The following is an 18,780-nucleotide window of genomic DNA, read 5'->3' on the forward strand; positions in this document are numbered from 1 at the left end:
GAAGTGAAAAACTAAATTTAACTAAAAAAACAAACAATTTATATATTTTATTCTTCCCTTCAATAATAACAATAAAATTCATTTCAAAAAAATAAAATAAAATAAATATAAATTAGTTAGTTAGTTTTTAAATGAAATTGATCTAAGTTAATCAACATGTAAACATGGCTAATTCAAACTAAAACACATATTTTGTTTAGCATATACCAAATTTCGCTAACTAATTACAGAGTTACAAAATTAGTAACTAACAATTCAAATAAATGATCAACAGAGCATTATTGATTATTAATTAAATTACTATTGAACAAAATTCGACCCAAATAAAACATATGAGCAATGCAATATCATAATCATAATTAAAACATGAACATCTATTTCATAATAGTGTTGAACCGTGTCTTAAATTATCCTTTGACCAAGGAATGAAATTCAGCCATGCATTAACAAACAAAACCTAAAAGTACAATAATTTTTTTGCATCTTTCTTGAGAGTAGTAGGACTTTCATCTCTACTGCCTCTCTCTGTGTCTCTCTTTTTTCTCAGCTTTAACCTCCATTCAAACTCCCACCTTGCATGATGTCCACATCCTTTAAGTAAGTAGACAAGGTTTCCCTCCATTTCTCAATTCAAGACATGTCTTTGGTAGTTCACAAGATTCCTAGATGGTGAACCAATAGGATAGATTTCTTGAATTTCTCATTGAGAGAATTGGATTTGGAGAAATGAGGTTGATCTTAATGGACTTCTGCATTTTTCTGATGGGAGCAAGAGGTTTGTGACTAGATGGGGCTGACAGTAGCTGTCAGCCGCAGAACCCCTCACCAAAGAAATGATCAAACAACAAAACTCTCAATATAACACTCTCACGGTGGTGCAAGACCAGAAGGAGAGACCTAGCGGCGTTTCGCGTTAGCTCAAAATCCTTATTTCTTTTTCTAGTACGGCTCACTTGTATTAATATTGTTTTTAACTTTAAATGTTAAGTCTAAAAACGCAATTTTATCTCTCTTGCATTTCTCATTCTACATTAAAGACATCAAAACAAATTTTAAAAGAAAAATTTCCACAACAAAACTTTTGTTATTTTTTTTTATGGGAGAAGGGTCCAATTTAATCCTAACGTTTTCAGTAAAATGCATATTTGACCCTTATATATGAAATGATCCAAATTTAATCCTAACATTTTCAAGCAATGCCAATTTTAGCTCTAGATTATCAAAAAAATGAAAACGTTGATTTAATTGTTATTTAACTATCACATCAAACCAACAAAATATTAATTAAGTCTAAGATTTAGTTACAAAAAAACATATTAAAATGTTAACAATTAAGTGTGTCACATACAAGTTAATCACAATTTTTTTTTCACCGTATCTACAATGTTAACTGTGTTACTAATATATCGACTAAAAATATATGAAATTGCTTTAATTTATCGACAAACTTGTTTGGAAGGTATGATGGGAGAGTTAAATAACATACGGCTAAATCGATCTTACTTTAAAATGTTAGACTTGAATTTGCATTATTCCATTCTTTAAAGCTAAATCTACACTTCTTAAAAAAAACGTTACGTGAAATTTGTTCCATGTCTCTTTAGTAATAGAAATAAACAAAAACCTTAGATTCTTTAAAGTAATTAACACCAAAATGAACCATAGTTAGATCATTGGTTCAGTTGGGTGCTTTCTATCTAGCTACCACTGGTACTAGAATCTAGCAGCCAACATGCAAAAAGAATATATCATCTTGAAGCACAAGATTTTACAAGGGATACACTATTAGTTGCCACAAGAATCTCAAAGAGTTCACTCCTTATCTTTTGGAACATTCCATAAGCTAAATTTCTTTTTTCTTTTCAATGCTTTTCAAAAATGAGATTCAATGATAATTAAAATGATGCAACCAAAAACAATTTTTCTTTTTCTTTTCCAAGATTCCCCAAATTGTGGTTCTCTGCCTTCCTAGCCAAAGAGCAGAAGGGTGTGGACTCTTCCAAATCATAGAAAATAATAAGCAATTAGGACCCCAGCCAGCAACTTTCATTCCCTTGATCCTTTCCCAAAAAAAAAATAGAAACTTTTGTGACAAGATAATATTCATGGTTTTTTATGTTAACAAAAAAATATATAGAAATATTGTTAAATCGCAACATATTTATTCAATCATTTCTCTCTACCTAAGTTTTCTATTTCGTTTTTTTTTTTTTTTTTTTTTTGTAGATAACTCAGACTACTTCAAATCGCTATTTTACTGAATTTTTTTAGCGATTTTAGCAATTGAGAGCAGATAATGAGTTTTATATTAGCTGTTACTTTCTGCCACATCATTACTTCAACAGTGATAGATGAGTTTCTCTAACCTTTAATAGTGTAACTAAATTTTTTTATTGAAAACTAAAGGTCTAATACACAAATAACCCCTGAACTTGTCCAAATGTTGCAACTACCCCCTCCAACTTTCAATTGTAACATTTGAACAAGTTCAGAGGGTTATTTATATATTAGGTCAAAACTAAACGTATCATTTTATAAAAAAAGAAAATAGTATAATCTTCAAAGTGTCACAACAAGAAAGGGAAGTTTTTTTAGAAAAGAAACTTTTTTCGGAATGAAAAAAAAGGAAGAAGCATTATGGGTAAGCTTGGACTTATACTGGAGTAGTGCTTCAACCAATCATAGGAACCGAAAGGGCTAAAAAAAAGAAGAAAATGTAGCTCTTAAAGCAAGGAATTTAGCTGTTGACATATATAGCTTTATTTTGGAATAATAAGGTTCTCAAGTGTTTAGCACAAACATAGCATTTTAGAGATTCGTTGCGCGTTTACCTGATTATAGCAGCATATTGATTCTCCTGTACGTTTAGCATCATCTCAACCTAACCATCAGCTCATCTCTCCAATTCTGCAACTCTCTGCAACAAATGCATTGTCTATAAAGTATACTAAACACAGTATATAACCCATAAGAAATTCTGAAGTAAGGTATAGGTTAAATACATTTCTAGCCTCTCCAAATTGGTTATAAAAGCATTTTGACCACTCAAACTTTAAAAACCACCAATTAGTCTGTTTAAAATGACATATTTAATCTCTAAGTTCCAGAGTAAGTGGATATTTGGACAACTTGAAGCATATATTAATTTCAGTAAATTCAAGAGATTAATAAGTTATTTTAAACGAGTTCAAATAAACGAGTCATTTAAATAAATTCAAGGCTTTAACAAACATCTCTCCAATCAAATTATTTGGCAGAGCCCTGATATATTAACTCCAAGTGTCTTCTTTGATGGAGTTAAAAAAAAAAATATGAAAGGGGACAGTAGGTAGGGTGAGGTCAAACTAATGACCTTTATTTAACTTTCTAACTCTTACCCCAATAAGGTTAGCTATCTAATCTTCTATATATATCCCCCATTTACCCTCATCTAAGTTGTTATAAAATATATTTACAGATCTTGCAGAAACGTCAATTTTGATTAAGATCCACCTGAAACAAGACCATAACTTGACAGTGGCATATCATCCTAATAATTAGAGAGCCAGATAATGGAATTAGGTAGAAATTTACCGATATTTCGAATCAAAACTGAATCGTTGATACGATTTGACTTCACGGTTTTATATGATGGTTCATGTTAGCCGATTCCGAATCATTTCGGGACTAACGCTTTGTTGTTATTGTTTATTGTTCGAATCAAAACTGCAGGCCTACTTGGGATCACAGTTAGCTAAAGTCACCTGAGCCAAGCATGTTATTTAGAAGAGACCAGCCCTGCCTTACCTAGGTGTAATTCCCATATGCAATTGACCAAATAAGCAAATATTTCAGAGCTCGTTTTACAACTGAAATATTTTCCAGGGACGCTTTCAACATAAAACTAATTTGTTAAACACATAAAGGAGAAATATTTTAAAAATTCATAAATAATATTTGCGGAGCTATATAGTGAGAATAAATCACTGCTTCATATAAGCTATGGATTGTAGCTCACTTAATAATATAGGCTGAGTTTGTGAAAAATGATCAATAGGCTGAGTTTGTGAAAAATGATCAATAGGCTGAGTTTGTGAAAATGATCTTGTGTTCGATTCTCAGTAGGATATTGTTTACAAAAAAAAAAAAAACATCTCACATGGATGAGACAGATGGTGTAAGGATTTAAGATTGCTACATATATAAACTGAGATTCCAACCTTTACTCTTGGTTAAGGATGGAAGAGCCGTTACCGTTCAAACACATCCTTTAATTATTAATCTTTACTAATTGAAAACAACTTAACCATGTAATTATCAACAGAGATAGTAATTTTCATTGAAGTAGAGAAGTTATAATAACCATTTAAGTTGAGTCCATAACATCAAAAACAAAAGTTGGAAAACACAATATTTTAACAATCCAAACCATCCTTACAGAACATTACCACCAATATCCAACAATTTGTTCTTTCGAAATTAGATAGGGGATCCTAGAAAAACAGAGAGAAATAAGACTACAAAACACAAACTAATCTGTTTTTCTTTAATAATATAGTAATAACTTTTTCTTTTGAAAACAAAATAATAATATAGTAATAACTTTTTGGTAAGTTAATTCTTATTTAAAAAAAAGTAGAAGTTCATAGAATTCAATTTTGTTTAGGTTAAAAGTTATAATTTCACAATGTATATTTTTCCCAAGTGAATTTACTTTTTTATAATTTCCGAATTAACTCTTACCTAAAGAAAGTTTCAGAATAAAATAATTGTCAATAGAATGAATTAAATTCTAGCACAAAACAAAAAGAAAGGTCCTTTACTCTAAACTTAAATGTGCAGCACCGTAATATCTGAAACTGCAATATCTAGTAAGTGCTGATACAGACACAGACAAATGGCATCACCGCTATTCTCTCTCAGATATCCCTTGGAACAAAAGAGAAGTGATGAGACACTATTTTCAAGTTCCAATATCAATGACGTAGCCAAATAAAAGATAAGCTTTTAACGACAAAATCATCCAAAGCATATGGGCATTTCTGTTCAATGATGGCAACTAAACGGTGCAGAAACCTTATGGCGCCGCTTCGTCTCGTGAGGCGGAATTTCAGACTCATCAGGGTTTAAATTAAATTTTAGTCTTAAAAAACAGGAAGATTGAATAAGACAAGAGAAAAGAAGAGAAGAGAAGCAAGAGAATCAGCACTTCCTATCTCTCTGTGCTGTATTGGTCCCAATAATTGAATAGATAAATGATGGACATGATATGAACACAAGATTTTATACCCGTAACTATCGTGGAATGGACAGGATTAGGATTCCGGATGAAGCAGGACTCAAACTTAAGGGTGTTTGGTTGCTCCTTTTCGTGCTCATGTTTGCCGTTTCACTTCGAAATAAAGAGTTTTAGGTGTTTGGTTAATGACCTTCTTGTTTGTCTTTTACATCTGAAAAGCAGCATTAGATGTTTGGTTAGTGACCTTCTGTTTGCTTTTTACACTTGAAAAGCAGCCTTTTACAAAAGTAGAGAATTTTGCTTTTTGAAAAAACAGCTTTTTCCAACAGCAACTAGCAACAGCAAACAGCAAACCATAACAACAAACAAAAATAACAAAAAACGGGCCCTTAATACAACAATTTCGTTTACAATGATTCATTTAAAAATATAATATTAAAATTTCATCTTTAAATCTTAATTCTCCTTATTATTCTTCTATAATTTAGTGGCAACAACTTAGAGAGGCAAATTTATATACGACCAATAACATGACACTAATTATAATTATAGTGTTTCAGTTTAACTTAGATAACGAATTATTTACAAAATTAACATATAAATTTTTTAGTTGAATTAATGTTGACCAGTTAATTTGAAAATGACACGAATATTTAATATTATTATCATGTTCATAATTATAATTATTAATTGCAAACACTATTTGACTTTTTCATGTTTTTGCATGTGACTTGTAAACATATTACATGAACCAAATATGATATATTAGCGGCTAACTTGCAAATCAAAAAACGACGTAACATATTTAAAAGTACTACTATATATATATATATATATATATATATATATATATTTTTAAATATCACTGTTAATATAGATACATAGTAAGTTTCAAACAAAAACGCGCATATAGTAAAATTATATGTGGCTTAAAAACGCAATATAAAATTACTAACCGAATTAGGTTGATACAATTATAACAAATAATTTTTTTAGTTGAATTAGGATTTACTCATTTGACATGATAATTGATAAGACAAAAACACGACATTAATCCAACAATTGATAGGACAAGAACACGCCATCTTCCTCTCTTTCACTTCCCGATAAAGAGCTCGAAAATTATTTTGAACCAAATTTGGATAACTAATCGGGGCCGAGAATGGATACTCGATGATTAATTAGATCCAAGTCTCTTTGTCCTTATTACCATTCCAAGTGTCACTAAAAAGAATGATACTCCATTCAACTTTTCTTTATGTTTATTAATTGCCAATTGCAAGAAACAAATCCAAGATCTTATTCACTCAAAAGAGTGGTCAATAAACAAATGCTATTTATATAAAAGGATAAATTACGGCAAGTTGCCCAAATAACTACCGGCAAGAAAATTCAAGTTCCACTAGTACGTACTGTGAGCAAAAAAGTTGGAATGGTGGTTCACATTTAGGATAGAGTCCGAATTGGGATCTAATCCCCACTCAGTAGCTGCTAAATTCCCTTTTATACAACTCAAGACAAAAACTTCATAAAGGGTCAGTCCTTTGACATAGATACTCTTATATTTTCTTGTCCTTGTTACCATTGCCTAAGCAAGCGAATCCCATCTAGTTTGTTAAAAAAAAAAATATTCCCCAACTTGCAAAATCCCACCTCCTCTCTCCTGCTTATAAGGAGCAGGCATGGCTATCTGTTCCCCATACCATCCCTTGACTCTCACTCTCACCATTTGACTCAACCACCTATTTGGCTTTCTCTTTTTCCTCTCTAAGTTTTTCTTCCTGCACTTCAAGTTCCTTCTCTATTGATACTCAATATATATAGTTAACTTGTCCTATATAATACCAGATTATCATTATTATTATTACTACTTATTGTTTCTGCCCCAAATTAATAAAATGGCATCTAGTTACTTCTGCTCATCTTCTTCTCATGGTTCTAGCTCATCCTGGACACCCAAGCAAAATAAGCTATTTGAGAAGGCACTAGCTATATATGACAAGGAGACCCCAGACCGGTGGCAAAATGTGGCTAAGGCTGTGGGTGGAAAATCACCTGACGAAGTAAAGAGGCACTATGACCGTCTTGTGGAAGATCTCATGTACATAGAATCTGGACAAGCTCCACTACCCAACTATAAGTCTAATGGAAGCAATGGTAGGAGTATTGGTGAAGAGCAGAGGTAGAGTATATATATATTACTTGATAATGTAATGCTAAAACGCCATGTTTTCTTGCATGTTATATGCTTTCATTTCTTACTATATAAGCCTAACATCAACTAATATATATATATATATATGGGAGATTGCATATGTTGTTTTTTGCATGCATAAAACTTATCAAATTCAACTCTATCTATATATATATATATAGAGAGAGAGAGCTGTCAGTTTCTTATACGATTTACCAAAGCAACCTGTGCAACACTATTACAATATATAAATCACATGATATAACACAGTAACCCATTTTTACACCCCCAACCTCTACAACATCAAAACATCAAAGAAAACACATTTTTGCAACTAAATTTTCTTGAAAAAGGCTAGTGTTAATCTATATATAGTGCATGTGGATGTCCTATTCATAGCAGAGAAAAACTTTCAAGAGAGGCAACTTGCTAAGCTGAGTTGCTTTCAATTACTCTTAATAGAAGAGCTTTCAGTAAATGAACATGTATTAGTAATTTTCTTTTTAGGGGTGATGTTTTTTCCCCCTTATTCTTCCTCTTTTTTTTGCCTAGTAGCTATGTCTAAGCACTAGACCAGACACCGACCCTGTTCCCCCTCGAGATGCTTTTATAGATTTTCAAATGTTTTATGGACTTATACTTTATCCATACCATTCAATCCAACTTTCTATGCAATAAGCCCACATGAAATCTAATCCTACTTATTTTAGATCACATGCACATGGTCCATTAATTTGGAGATACTATAAACTATTAATAAATTTGCCGGTGCTTCTAGTTTTGATAAGAATCAACATGTGGCGCAACATTATTTTTTAATCAAGTTTTACATCCCCATGCTCACTTTAAGTTCTCAGCTTAAACTTTATGCATCAGCACCAAATAACGTTAAGAAGATAAAACAAATCATGCAGCCAACGTACCTTACTCCTACTCAAAACGATACTTAAATCTCTACACAAAATTTATCATAAATCAGCACATGTAAGCAATTTGTACACCAGATATGACTCAGTCGTAATTCTATTCAAAGAATCTCAGGTGTCCTAAAGTAAAAATTTGAAACAGGTTGAGAAAAATTCAACTAAAATTAAGCATCTAAAAAAGATATTTCGAGTTCAAAGCCCTAACCAAATTGAATTTACTTAAAAATAATAATTTATATTTGTCTTGTACAGGTTAATGAAGAATCTGAGGCTCTAGTGAAGCACAAAGATAATGTAAAACAGCAAAGACACAATTACTTTCCCTAGCTATGGGTCTGTGGTTAATAGCTATATAATTTGTTTACATGGGTTTTTGTATGTGTAGTTTATAGATAAGTTAAATAACAAATGCAACGAGCACGAAGCCGTCCATGTGTCTGATTGAGGTCTTCATTCTTAAGCTTCTACCTACTGTAATTTTGTTCAATTCCTAATATTACTATAAATGTAGAATGTTGAGTGTTCTCTGTATTCTTTCTCTTTTATTCCAATTAGAGCCAATCTAAACAATCAATAACGAAAGAAAGGAGTTGCAGAACAGTGAATCGAAGGAAACTTCAATTTATTTTGAATCAAAATATGAAGAAAAAAAAAGAGAATAAAATTAAACGGAAATTTAATACATCAAATCTGAACTCACTGACCTGTAAGAAGCATGGTTTTCGAATTGCGGAGCGCAGTGACGTTTAAGCATCCACGATTCTACTTACTGTAATTTTGTTTCCTTTCTAATATTATTCTAAATATCGAGTGTTTCTCCATTCTTTCTGTTTTATTCAAAATAGAGCCAATCTAAACGATCAATAACGAAAGAAAGGAATTGCAGAACAGTTAATCGAAGTAACTTCAATATCTGAATCAAAATCTGAACAAAAAAAAGAGAAGAAAATTAAGCGGAAACTGAATATACCAAATCTTAACTCACTAACCTGTAAGAAGCAGGGTTTTCGAATCGCCGGAGCGCAGTAACGTTTAAGCATCCACGATTCATACGGTTAACAGTAGACAAGTGTTGATCCAAACAGCTATAATAGATAAAAAAAAAAAAAAAAAAAAAAAAAAAAAAAAAAAAGGGGATATTCAAGGGTTTTAAAATTAAGAATCAGAGTATAAAAAAGAGGCGGGAAAAATTAAATAAAGATTGGAGATACAGTGTATCGAACTCCTACCAACAGGCTGTAACGAGAGCATCCTACCATCTAAGCTACAGAATTTTCTTAAAGTCTAATCTCTTAATATTTATTTGTAATATACATCGAGAGTTGAATTTGAAAAATAAAAAAAAAAGATGGAGATGCGGGGTATCGATCCCCGTACCTCTCGCATGCTAAGCGAGCGCTCTACCATCTGAGCTACATCCCCAATTTGTTATGATTTAATTTCTTAATATCTATTAGATAGAGCATAAACTCAAAAATGAATTTTAAATGGAGATGCGGGGTATCGATCCCCGTACCTCTCGCATGCTAAGCGAGCGCTCTACCATCTGAGCTACATCCCCGAATGAAAAGTAATTTACATATTATATTATTATCAAATCAAAATTTCACAATTATAACCTATCTCCGTCCTCCTTATGTTGGTAATTGAGTCTTGAGATTTGCAATAAACTAGTCGAAGGTAGTGTGGGATTACATTTGTTCTCTTTAATAATTTATATAAAATTAATTCATAAATTGAAATCAAACAAATAACTTAAAAGTGAGAGTATCTATTTTGAATGGCAAAAGTAGGACTTTTTTTTTATCCACATTGAACTTATACTGTCATTTCATATAATGGTAGACATGTATATTTACACAAATCTAATCAACTCGAAATAGTAAGGCAACACAATTTACAATTCAAGCAAATTTTGGCATAAATAGAAGTTTGTGTTCAGATTAATCAATTTATGTACTCTCCAAAAAAAGTTCTATGTATTCATGTTAGTATTGCTTCTCTCATTATACCGGTATTATTGATATTGGTGTTCTAGATAGGCTTGTCAGTAGAACATGTAATATCTATATTGATTAGGTTTCGTTCTTTTAGGATTCGGGAATCCTCAATACCCATTTTTATAAAGTTAAGGATGGAAAGCAAACTTATCTCCATTTTCGGGGATGAGTTGGGAACACTAATAACGATCGTCCCATGGGGTTCATTAGATTTGTCTATTCATTTCTATTCTTCGTTTAATAAGACAAGTTGGTTTATTTCTCCTCAACTATACTTTTTTATTTGTTGTTTGTGTTTAATCATTATTAGAGGTTACACAATTTTATATTTATTTTTTAAAAATTAAATTATATTTAGTAAATCGTATATATTTGATATTAGTTTAAAAAAATTTACAAAACAGGTATATCCATGGGGATTTCCATTACCTATTGGTACAGGGACATGTACAAATTTATTTCCATTTTTCTCAACAGGGTGGTAGTGGGGAATCTCCGTTACGAATGGGAATGAGGATGGAATTGCTCGCCTCATCCCCAACCCACCCGATTGACAAGCCTATTCCTAGACGTCATTTGACTTGTTTCTCCTCTTATTTTTATGTTGTTGTTTTATAAAAAGGGCGAGCTGGATGGGGATTACATTTCTAATCCCTCCTCGTCGATCTATCGGAGATTTTCTGTTTCAGTTTTCGAAAGATAATTTTGTTCTCCTTTCCATGGAGATATGCATTCCTCGTTCCATTCTATTTTTTTATATATATAAACTTTTATTCTATTTTTTCCATATTTTTGGTATTTAATGTAGTATAATGACAAATAATAATATTTTTGAGTTTGAATTGAGTGACGGAAAAAAAAGAATCAAATTTACCTAACCTATAACTCTAAAAATAATATATATATATATATATATATATATATATATATATATATATATATATATGTATATATATAACAAAAAAAATAAATGTTAAATGAGGAATTGACTTAGGAATCCACATGGATTCCCGTGGAGCCATATCGAGGAAGAATACGACACAGGGATACATGTATATGTTATCGTTTGCAGGGGAAAACAATCTCCATCCCTGCTCTATTGGGATTCTCCGTCCCTGACGAGACGTATTCCCGACGAGGATGGGGAAACCACACCCTGTTTGCAACTATGTACTCTGGGGTATTTTCATTTTTATCCCAAATCCGTCACATATAGTTTTTTTAAATCCTATTCTCGTTTTAAATCTTTTTATATTGGGTTCTAATAGTCTCATTAGAATTGGATAATACAAAATACCATCAAACTTATATTCATTCTCATCTATGAATATACACCATAAATTTATTAATTTGAATTTTTAGCAGATAATATATGTACTGTCGAAAAAAACAGATAATATATGTTAACTAACACTACGCCATTTTCCATTCATATGACACAAGACGTATGACATACATTTGTTTTCGTGTCATCTGAATATTTTTTGTGACACTATATTTGTCATCTAAATGCTTATGTGAAAAGAACCTCAAAGCATATGCGGCCTTATAATGACACACGTCTGTCATCTAAAGAAAATGCGTTTTTAATTAAAAAGTTACTAACCATAAGATGACACCTGTTATATATGAATGTCATGGTTGTCTGAAAACAAAACAAAAAAAACGGCAAATGAAATTAAGTTACGCAGCCAAAACGCATCTCAAATTTAAGGCGCTCAAAAAGTTTGACTAATATTTCAGCTCATATATAAATCAAAACCTACAAAGTAAATTAGATTTCTTCTCCTTGAGCTCAATTCTTCAGGGTTTAGCTCCCCCCCCCCCCCTCTCTTTGGCCCTTCCATGGAAGCTTTCTACATGTAAATCTATGTTTCTGAGATCGAAACATAGAAATGGTAAGCCATATTTACTTTGTTCCTCTGTGTATTATGGTTTCATTATTCCTTAATCTATCTTTTTTTGTGAAAACCTGTAATAATCGTGATATTTGCTCTTGTAGATGTGTATTTCAGCTGCTGGAATAAGGATGTATTAATTGTCAATGTTAGACCTTTCACTTTGATACACTGATTTCTTTGTATTAGTTGTAAGATTCACTAATGAAAAGGATGGGTCTACACTGATTTCGCCATTTCAATTCATGTTACAGGTGGACAATATGCTTCATGATGCTATTGTGGATGATGCTGAGATAGGTAGATCTTGCTCTTTTTATTTGCTAATATTATTAACATTAGAGATTATGAACTAATCTGAGTCTCTTTTTATTTGAAAAAATATTTGCAGGGATATTAAAAATGCTTATGTACATGGTAAGATTGATTGAAGAGTATATAATATGAGAAGATTGTTGGTCCCGTGTGATTAGTTCCAAGGGGGGGTTAGGAACTAATGTAACTTTTTCTTCTTAATTATGATGTCTTAACAGTTTTGGTGAGTTTGTTAACTCAGCTTTTGGTCAGCACGGGCGATCTTGATATAAGACAGCTTTGGTCAGATGTTGACTAAGGCTGTTTTACTTGTGAGTTGGGAATTGACACTTTCTGTGGTCAGCTTCCAACTCATCACTCTAATTTACTTAGTATCAGCTTAAATGATTTATATGCTGAGTAAATTCAACAGACAACACATGCATATATATATATATATATATATATTGAGAGAGTTAGAAATTACTCAGTACGACTTATCCTGGTTCGGCCTCTCCGCCTACGTCCAGTCCCCAGAGTCCTCCGGGCTTTTAGAATCCAATACTGAGCTCTTTAAAGGTAGAGCACAAAACCGTTTACAAGGCAGTTGAATATGCAAGAGTACCGTCCTCTATTCTTCTTCTCAACTCCTACTAAGCACCACAACCCGGTACTTAGATTTTTCTACCACTGAGTGTTTACAACCAAACACTCAGCACAACACTCTCAATATCACGATTGATACAATTTGTTCTTTTTCAAATGAAGAACACTTTAGATGATTACAAATAATCAATCTATCATTTACACAGGAATAGAAAATGGGTGTAAGATATCTTTCTTGTTTTTTAGTGCTTTGAACTTGTATTTTTCTCTCTTGTATTTTTCTAGTTGTAATTCGGCAAATGATCCAAGGATTTTGATTGTCCTTATATAGACGAAAATCTGGAGGTGGATCATTTGAAATGATTTAGCCGTTAAGTCCAAAACAGCTCTTTTAGGAGACAGCTTCTGGTCAGCTTCAGGTTTTGCAGGCCAATCCTGTCCTTTGATTTCTTCAGACGTCAGACTTGTCTTCTTCCTGCAGTCATTGTCCTTTTGTGGCAGTTGTCTTTTAGCAATAATCTGTTGACCCATGCATCTCGGAATGTGTCTTTTGCGTAATTCCGAGGATTCAATTATTGGTGCAGAAGGTTTGCAAAACTTGTCTTCTAGTGAACGGATCTCTCATGCTGTCCTGAAGATTTACTCAGCTTCTACTTTATTCGTTGTCTTCGTTTGTTGTCAACTTCTATGTTGAGTGATGCAGATTCCGCGAAGAACCCGATCTGAGGGATAAGTGTACCCCGTCGTTATCAAGTAATAAATTTCTAGTTTAAGTCCAGGTTATCGTCCACAGGATTTATTTCTGCAAGTACCAAGCTACTCGGTCTCGGATGTTATCTAGGCTTAGGGGGGGTTTTGAGTTTGGTTTGTTTAATTAATCTACTCCTAGGTTGAATTATACTAATCCTAGCTAAGTTATCTAATTCTAACTAAATTATCTAAGTTATTCTACGCCTAACTAAGTTACTCTACCCCTAATTGATCTTTTACCAAAGCAATTAACTGAATGAACATGAAGGAATACAATGATAACAATGATAGAATGTTTAAGCAATTGAATTGAAACTAAGTCGCTTGTGTCCAAGGCGATTAACCCGACCTATCCTCCTAAAGTCCCTAGTTCGTGATTCCCTTGTAAGGCCGAAACTAGCTCTAAGGCTCAGTAATTTGGGCTTAATCTTCTATAGGTTCATCAATCCTATAGGCACTAACTAGGTCAGATTCAGCTCGCAATATATGCCAACCTAATTTTGGGATTATCGAATGAGTTAAACCAATCAGACTAAGCGTGAGACAAAGATTAAAACATCAAAACAATTGAATGAACAAAAACTATATTATATATCAAAGATGAATGTATTGTCACGAAGTTACAATAAACCTAGAATTCATAGCATGTATCAGAGGCTAGACAGAATATAAAAGAAGAAAAATCCCTTTCAGGGAACCTGTCTACCAATGCAGGCGTCTTTCTAGGATTTAAGGATGGAGCTTGAGTAATCCTCGGTGAACGGAGCTTCGAAGGTATCTTCAATGGAGGTTTGAAGGATATGGAGGAGGTGGAGAGGATTTCTCAAGGTGGAAGCTAAGCTAATTACAAAAGTAAAAGATATTTAATTTACAATTGAAAATTCCTATTTATAGACGCGTCTCGGGCCTCGTTTTGACCTGTTTTCGTGTCCTAGTTGGTGTAGGAAGACGTGGGGCCGAGCGTGGCTTCGTGGGGGCGGAATTGGTCTTTTTGACCAATTCCCGCAGGGCTGCTCGCCGAGCAGGAAAGGCTGCTCGGTGAGCAGGGCTGCTCGCGCCGAGCAGCCCCCTGCTCGCCGAGCAGGCGCCTGGTGGCCTGCTCGCCGAGCGTTTTCGCCCGAAGCGCGCTCGATCCAAGCTCGATGAGTTCCGCGACCTTTTTCGTCCGACTTCACACCTGCACATGCATAAAAACTCCGGAAAACATTAGTCCAAAAGCCAAATTGATCCGTCAATCGCTTATTTTGAGCAAACGCTTCGTTTGGTGCGACTTTTGACGGACCAATTAGCTTCAAAAGATAACGGAATTCTAATACGCATGCTATTTCGGCCGTATTTGCCTAAATTGATTACAAAACGAGCCTAAACGACGAAAAGTAAATAGAATGTTCTCAATTCCTAACTAACTCACACAAAAGCATTTAAACGCGAGAATTGCTCGCTTATTAGCCAAATAACTCTAAAAATCGTCCTAAAACCGTACCCAAAGATAGGGGTTTTTGACCCCTATCAAACCTCCTCGCACTTAAAACTTTACTTGTCCCCAAGTAAACTAAAAAACTAAACCTGCCATCACAAGCAAGCTAGAAAACTTCCCAGTTTGACTAGGTGCTTGACACAATTTCGAGTATCTGTAATTACATGCATTCGGAAATACAAAGTAGAGACACGATATCCAAAAGCCGCATTTCAATTACAATAGGTCATAGTTTTAAGCAAAAAGGACACATGTTCAATTAAACGAGCTTAAGGGGATCGCTAAGTAAAACACCTCACCATAGGTAGTTCACTCATTCACACAATTTTTGGTGGCTAAGGTGTTTACTCTCGGCTTATGTTCTTGCTTAGGATTACGTTGATTTTGCACGTTCATCCGAGTTCCTCTACTATGCTATATGACTCCGATGATATCAAAAACCGCCTCTAATTGGGGTTGTATTGTGGTTAGAGGGTTAAAGGTACAACAAATGTTAAATGTTCTAGTGCTACAAAAACAAAGTTTAAATGGCTTTAACAAATATGAAGTGACTGAGCTTTTTATTCATCCCTTATTATTTTCGTTTTGGGGTGTTTTCTTTGAGACGTTTTTTATTTTTCTAAAAATTGGGGAATGGAGTTCTTCCCTTTTGTTCGTCTCTTTTCTTTTCTTTTTCTTTTTCTGTTTTTCTCTTTCTTTTCCCCCTTTTTTTTCTTTTTTTTTCTTTTTGGGATAGTGATGCTCATTCACTTTTTAGTCTTTTGGCTTGCTACTGTAATGCCATAAACAAAGACAAAGCGCTAGAAGAAAACAAAGGCTCAATTCGAGCTTTGCAAAAACAAAAGTTAAGTGGCGAACCAAATTGTGGTTCGTAAAAACGGGTTAGAATGAAAGAAAAATCTACAAACTACAAAAATGTCGGCTCAAAGGGGCTTCCTAGAGTGGATGAAAAAGAAAAACAAGGTAAAGAAAAGGGTTAATTCTAATGAGGCTGATTCATCGTTTACCATCTCAAATCATTGCATGTAGGTTCAACACAGTATTAGGTGCAAAATCTGTAATCTTCCACAAGTCAAAGCATTCACACAAAAATGTCAAGAAAAAGAGCTTTTTGATGTTCGCTCTTAGGCTCAAATTCAGCTCACAATTCTTTGGGTTTCACTTTTGTGTTTACTAGTTTTCCCCAAACTCAAGTTTAATATCACATGCCTTCAATTCTTAAGTTATCTACCTAAGTAATGATTTTAGCATTTCTTCAAAAGTAGGGTCTAAATGCAAACTGTAGCTCATGCTTTTACAGATATAAGAGTTGTGTCCTACGCCTAAACTAGTTGTCATGCAATTTTAGATTCGGTTCTCAGCCCTCAAAGATAAATAACGAAGTTTAGATTCGAAGGAGGTTCACGGTTTTAGGTCCTAAACATGAGAAAAAAAAACATAAACAAAACCTAAAAACGCTAAACTAAACTAGACACGACGCAACAAAAATTTAAAATTTATACAATTTTTGTAAGTTTGTCTACCCCTCCTCCTCACACTAAAACATGCAATAAGTTCCAATATTGCATCACAAATCATGAAGTACGAGTGTAAAGAGTTAGGGTGGAGAAGACAACTTACTGATTGGCCGGGGGGTATGGCCAAGGCATGTTGTAGCGCTCGCAGTAGTCTGCTGTTACGTATTCAAGACCCGAAAGCCTTCAGTCCATATTCTGCTCAAAGTTGGTGAACCGTCGGTCCATCTGCTGAACAGTGTCACAGGTCCGTAGGTTAAGATCTCGCATTTCTGCCATCATAGTGTTGATGGCTTGGAACTGGGCCTCCGTCCCCGACGCTTGGTGTTCCCTTTGGTCTCCTGCTGTCGCAAGTTCTTCTTCCTCAGGTTCTTCGTCCCTTTGCTGTTGTGGAACTCGTGCTCTTTTTCTTCCCCCTGCGCTAGAGCTTGCTCCTCCGATTGGGTTCCTGTTTAAGACTTCTTGAAAAGTAGATTTCCCCAAAAACTTGGAGTTAAGAAAAGTGGGGTAAATAGCAATTTCGGGATTGTCCAAATTTTTGAATTGGCTCTCAAGTAGGTTGGTAACTAAGTGCCCAAGGCCTAGGGAACCGCATTTTCTACTTGTTTGGCTTGAGAAGCCTTCAAATATGGTCTTGACATTGTCCACGTGTTTGTGGTTGGCCACGCACCATAGTATGAGCAATTCCGTCTTTGAGACTTTATTGCTCTCGTTTTTGCCCAATAAGTTGTGGGCCACAAATTTGTGAACAAGATTGAGAAGTGGGTCTAGGAGAGCGACTGGGCTAGCAGTCTGGGAGTTAAAGTCTGATATGTTTGTGAGTTGTTCCCAAGCTATATCTTTTGTTATAGGCTTCTCAAAGTCTGAGATTGCCTCTGGGTCATTGTAAACTCCCATTAGGGCTGCTAGTGTGGTGCCATCGAGACGGTAGGGTTTACCGTTTAGTCTAAAAGAGTATTTCCCACCGCCCAAGGGTAGCTCTTTTTTCCAAGTGGTCAAGAATTCCATGGTAAAGTTGTGATAAACTGTAGTCTGTTTGGTGGCTAGTCTATACCAACCGTGGAATTTGAGGATTTCATTGAAATCCTTTTTTAAACCTATACTCGATAAATAAGTTTGATCAACAACTATGTATGTAGCAAGGTCTTGCTTGGAAAACCTATCGTACAATATTCCCTCACATTCATCAATAAGACCAAAGGGTGGATCATACTTAGCTTGGAGGCTTTCGTCGAACTCGACCTCAGATTCGGCTTCATTCTCGACGACGACCTTAGCTTTGCCTTTTCCGACCCATAGTTCCTGAGGAATAGACCAAAAATGGAAGAGTTAGAACATATTTACAAGTTTCAACATAAACCCACAAACAATCATTCATAGGCAAAAATCATAGCTTTAGGAACTTAGGGACTAAACCATAAGTATTTGGTCCCTAAGTGTTTCACCCGAAATTCACAAATTCATGCAAAATTTGAGATACCCAATGACTAAAAAATAAAAAGAATGCAATTCACAACTCCATTGATACGTTTTTAACTATAATTTGAATAGTTGAACTTTGAGCTAAAATGGGGATTTTACCCAAATTGAGCAATTTCTCCAAATATCCACAAATTGAGAATGGAAATCACACCCAAACTATAAATTAATCATCATGTCAACACAAATTGCAAGGAAATCAAGAATTTAAAAGCAAACAAGAGATTAATTTGAGAAAAGAGAGAGAAACCTAAAACCTAGGTTTTTCTTAAAACTCAAAAATTATCACCCTAAGCTAAAATCTAAGCCTAGAAACATGTTAGAAATCAAAAATAGGTAAAGATTCATACCTTATATCTTGAATTTGGGTTAGAATGGTGAATTTGGGGGGTTAGGTTTTTGAAGAAGCAAAAGGGGAAGAGAA

General features: G+C 34.0%; 2 protein-coding genes, 1 long non-coding RNA gene and 2 other non-coding genes across 8 annotated transcripts; 1 reads left to right on the plus strand and 4 right to left on the minus strand.

The window, feature by feature from the left end:
• Nucleotides 1-1,296: 1,296 nt before the first annotated feature.
• LOC136201176 (uncharacterized) lies at nucleotides 1,297-9,606 on the minus strand. 4 transcript variants are annotated; one of them, XR_010673715.1, is made up of 6 exons: nucleotides 9,568-9,606; nucleotides 9,328-9,423; nucleotides 9,043-9,165; nucleotides 5,269-5,429; nucleotides 2,832-2,917; nucleotides 1,297-2,060 (listed from the first exon to the last, which is right to left on the minus strand). It is a non-coding gene; the product is annotated as an uncharacterized lncRNA (long non-coding RNA). The 4 variants fall into 4 exon arrangements; XR_010673713.1 differs by lacking the exon at nucleotides 5,269-5,429; XR_010673714.1 differs by having other exon boundaries at nucleotides 1,297-2,917.
• LOC136201175 (protein RADIALIS-like 3) lies at nucleotides 6,846-8,867 on the plus strand. The gene is made up of 2 exons (XM_065991767.1): nucleotides 6,846-7,400; nucleotides 8,591-8,867. The coding sequence occupies exons 1-2, from the start codon at nucleotides 7,117-7,119 to the stop codon at nucleotides 8,613-8,615; spliced, it is 309 nt and encodes a 102-aa protein (XP_065847839.1). The 5' UTR covers nucleotides 6,846-7,116; the 3' UTR covers nucleotides 8,616-8,867.
• Nucleotides 9,607-9,687: 81 nt separating the features above from the next.
• Nucleotides 9,688-9,760, minus strand: TRNAA-AGC (transfer RNA alanine (anticodon AGC)). The gene has a single exon. It is a non-coding gene; the product is annotated as a tRNA-Ala (tRNA).
• Nucleotides 9,761-9,826: 66 nt separating this feature from the next.
• TRNAA-AGC (transfer RNA alanine (anticodon AGC)) lies at nucleotides 9,827-9,899 on the minus strand. Its single transcript has one exon. It is a non-coding gene; the product is annotated as a tRNA-Ala (tRNA).
• A 4,607-nt stretch (nucleotides 9,900-14,506) lies between these two features.
• On the minus strand, nucleotides 14,507-18,780 carry LOC136200755 (uncharacterized). Its single transcript, XM_065991185.1, has 2 exons — nucleotides 18,707-18,780; nucleotides 14,507-18,179 (listed from the first exon to the last, which is right to left on the minus strand). Exon 2 carries the CDS (start codon nucleotides 17,883-17,885, stop codon nucleotides 17,064-17,066), a length of 822 nt encoding a protein of 273 aa, XP_065847257.1. The 5' UTR covers nucleotides 17,886-18,179; nucleotides 18,707-18,780; the 3' UTR covers nucleotides 14,507-17,063.

Source organism: Euphorbia lathyris, chromosome 7 (assembly GCF_963576675.1).
Source record: "Euphorbia lathyris chromosome 7, ddEupLath1.1, whole genome shotgun sequence".
Classification (NCBI taxonomy): Eukaryota; Viridiplantae; Streptophyta; class Magnoliopsida; order Malpighiales; family Euphorbiaceae; genus Euphorbia; species Euphorbia lathyris.

Excerpts from the sequence above, each read along its gene's own strand:
- LOC136200755 (XM_065991185.1), bottom strand. The coding sequence starts at position 17,885 with ATGGAATTCTTGACCACTTGGAAAAAAGAGCTACCCTTGGGCGGTGGG.
- LOC136201175 (XM_065991767.1), top strand. The coding sequence starts at position 7,117 with ATGGCATCTAGTTACTTCTGCTCATCTTCTTCTCATGGTTCTAGCTCA. Across the intron at positions 7,401-8,590 it reads AGTATTGGTGAAGAGCAGAG|GTTAATGAAGAATCTGAGGC; the intron begins GTAGAGTATATA and ends TGTCTTGTACAG.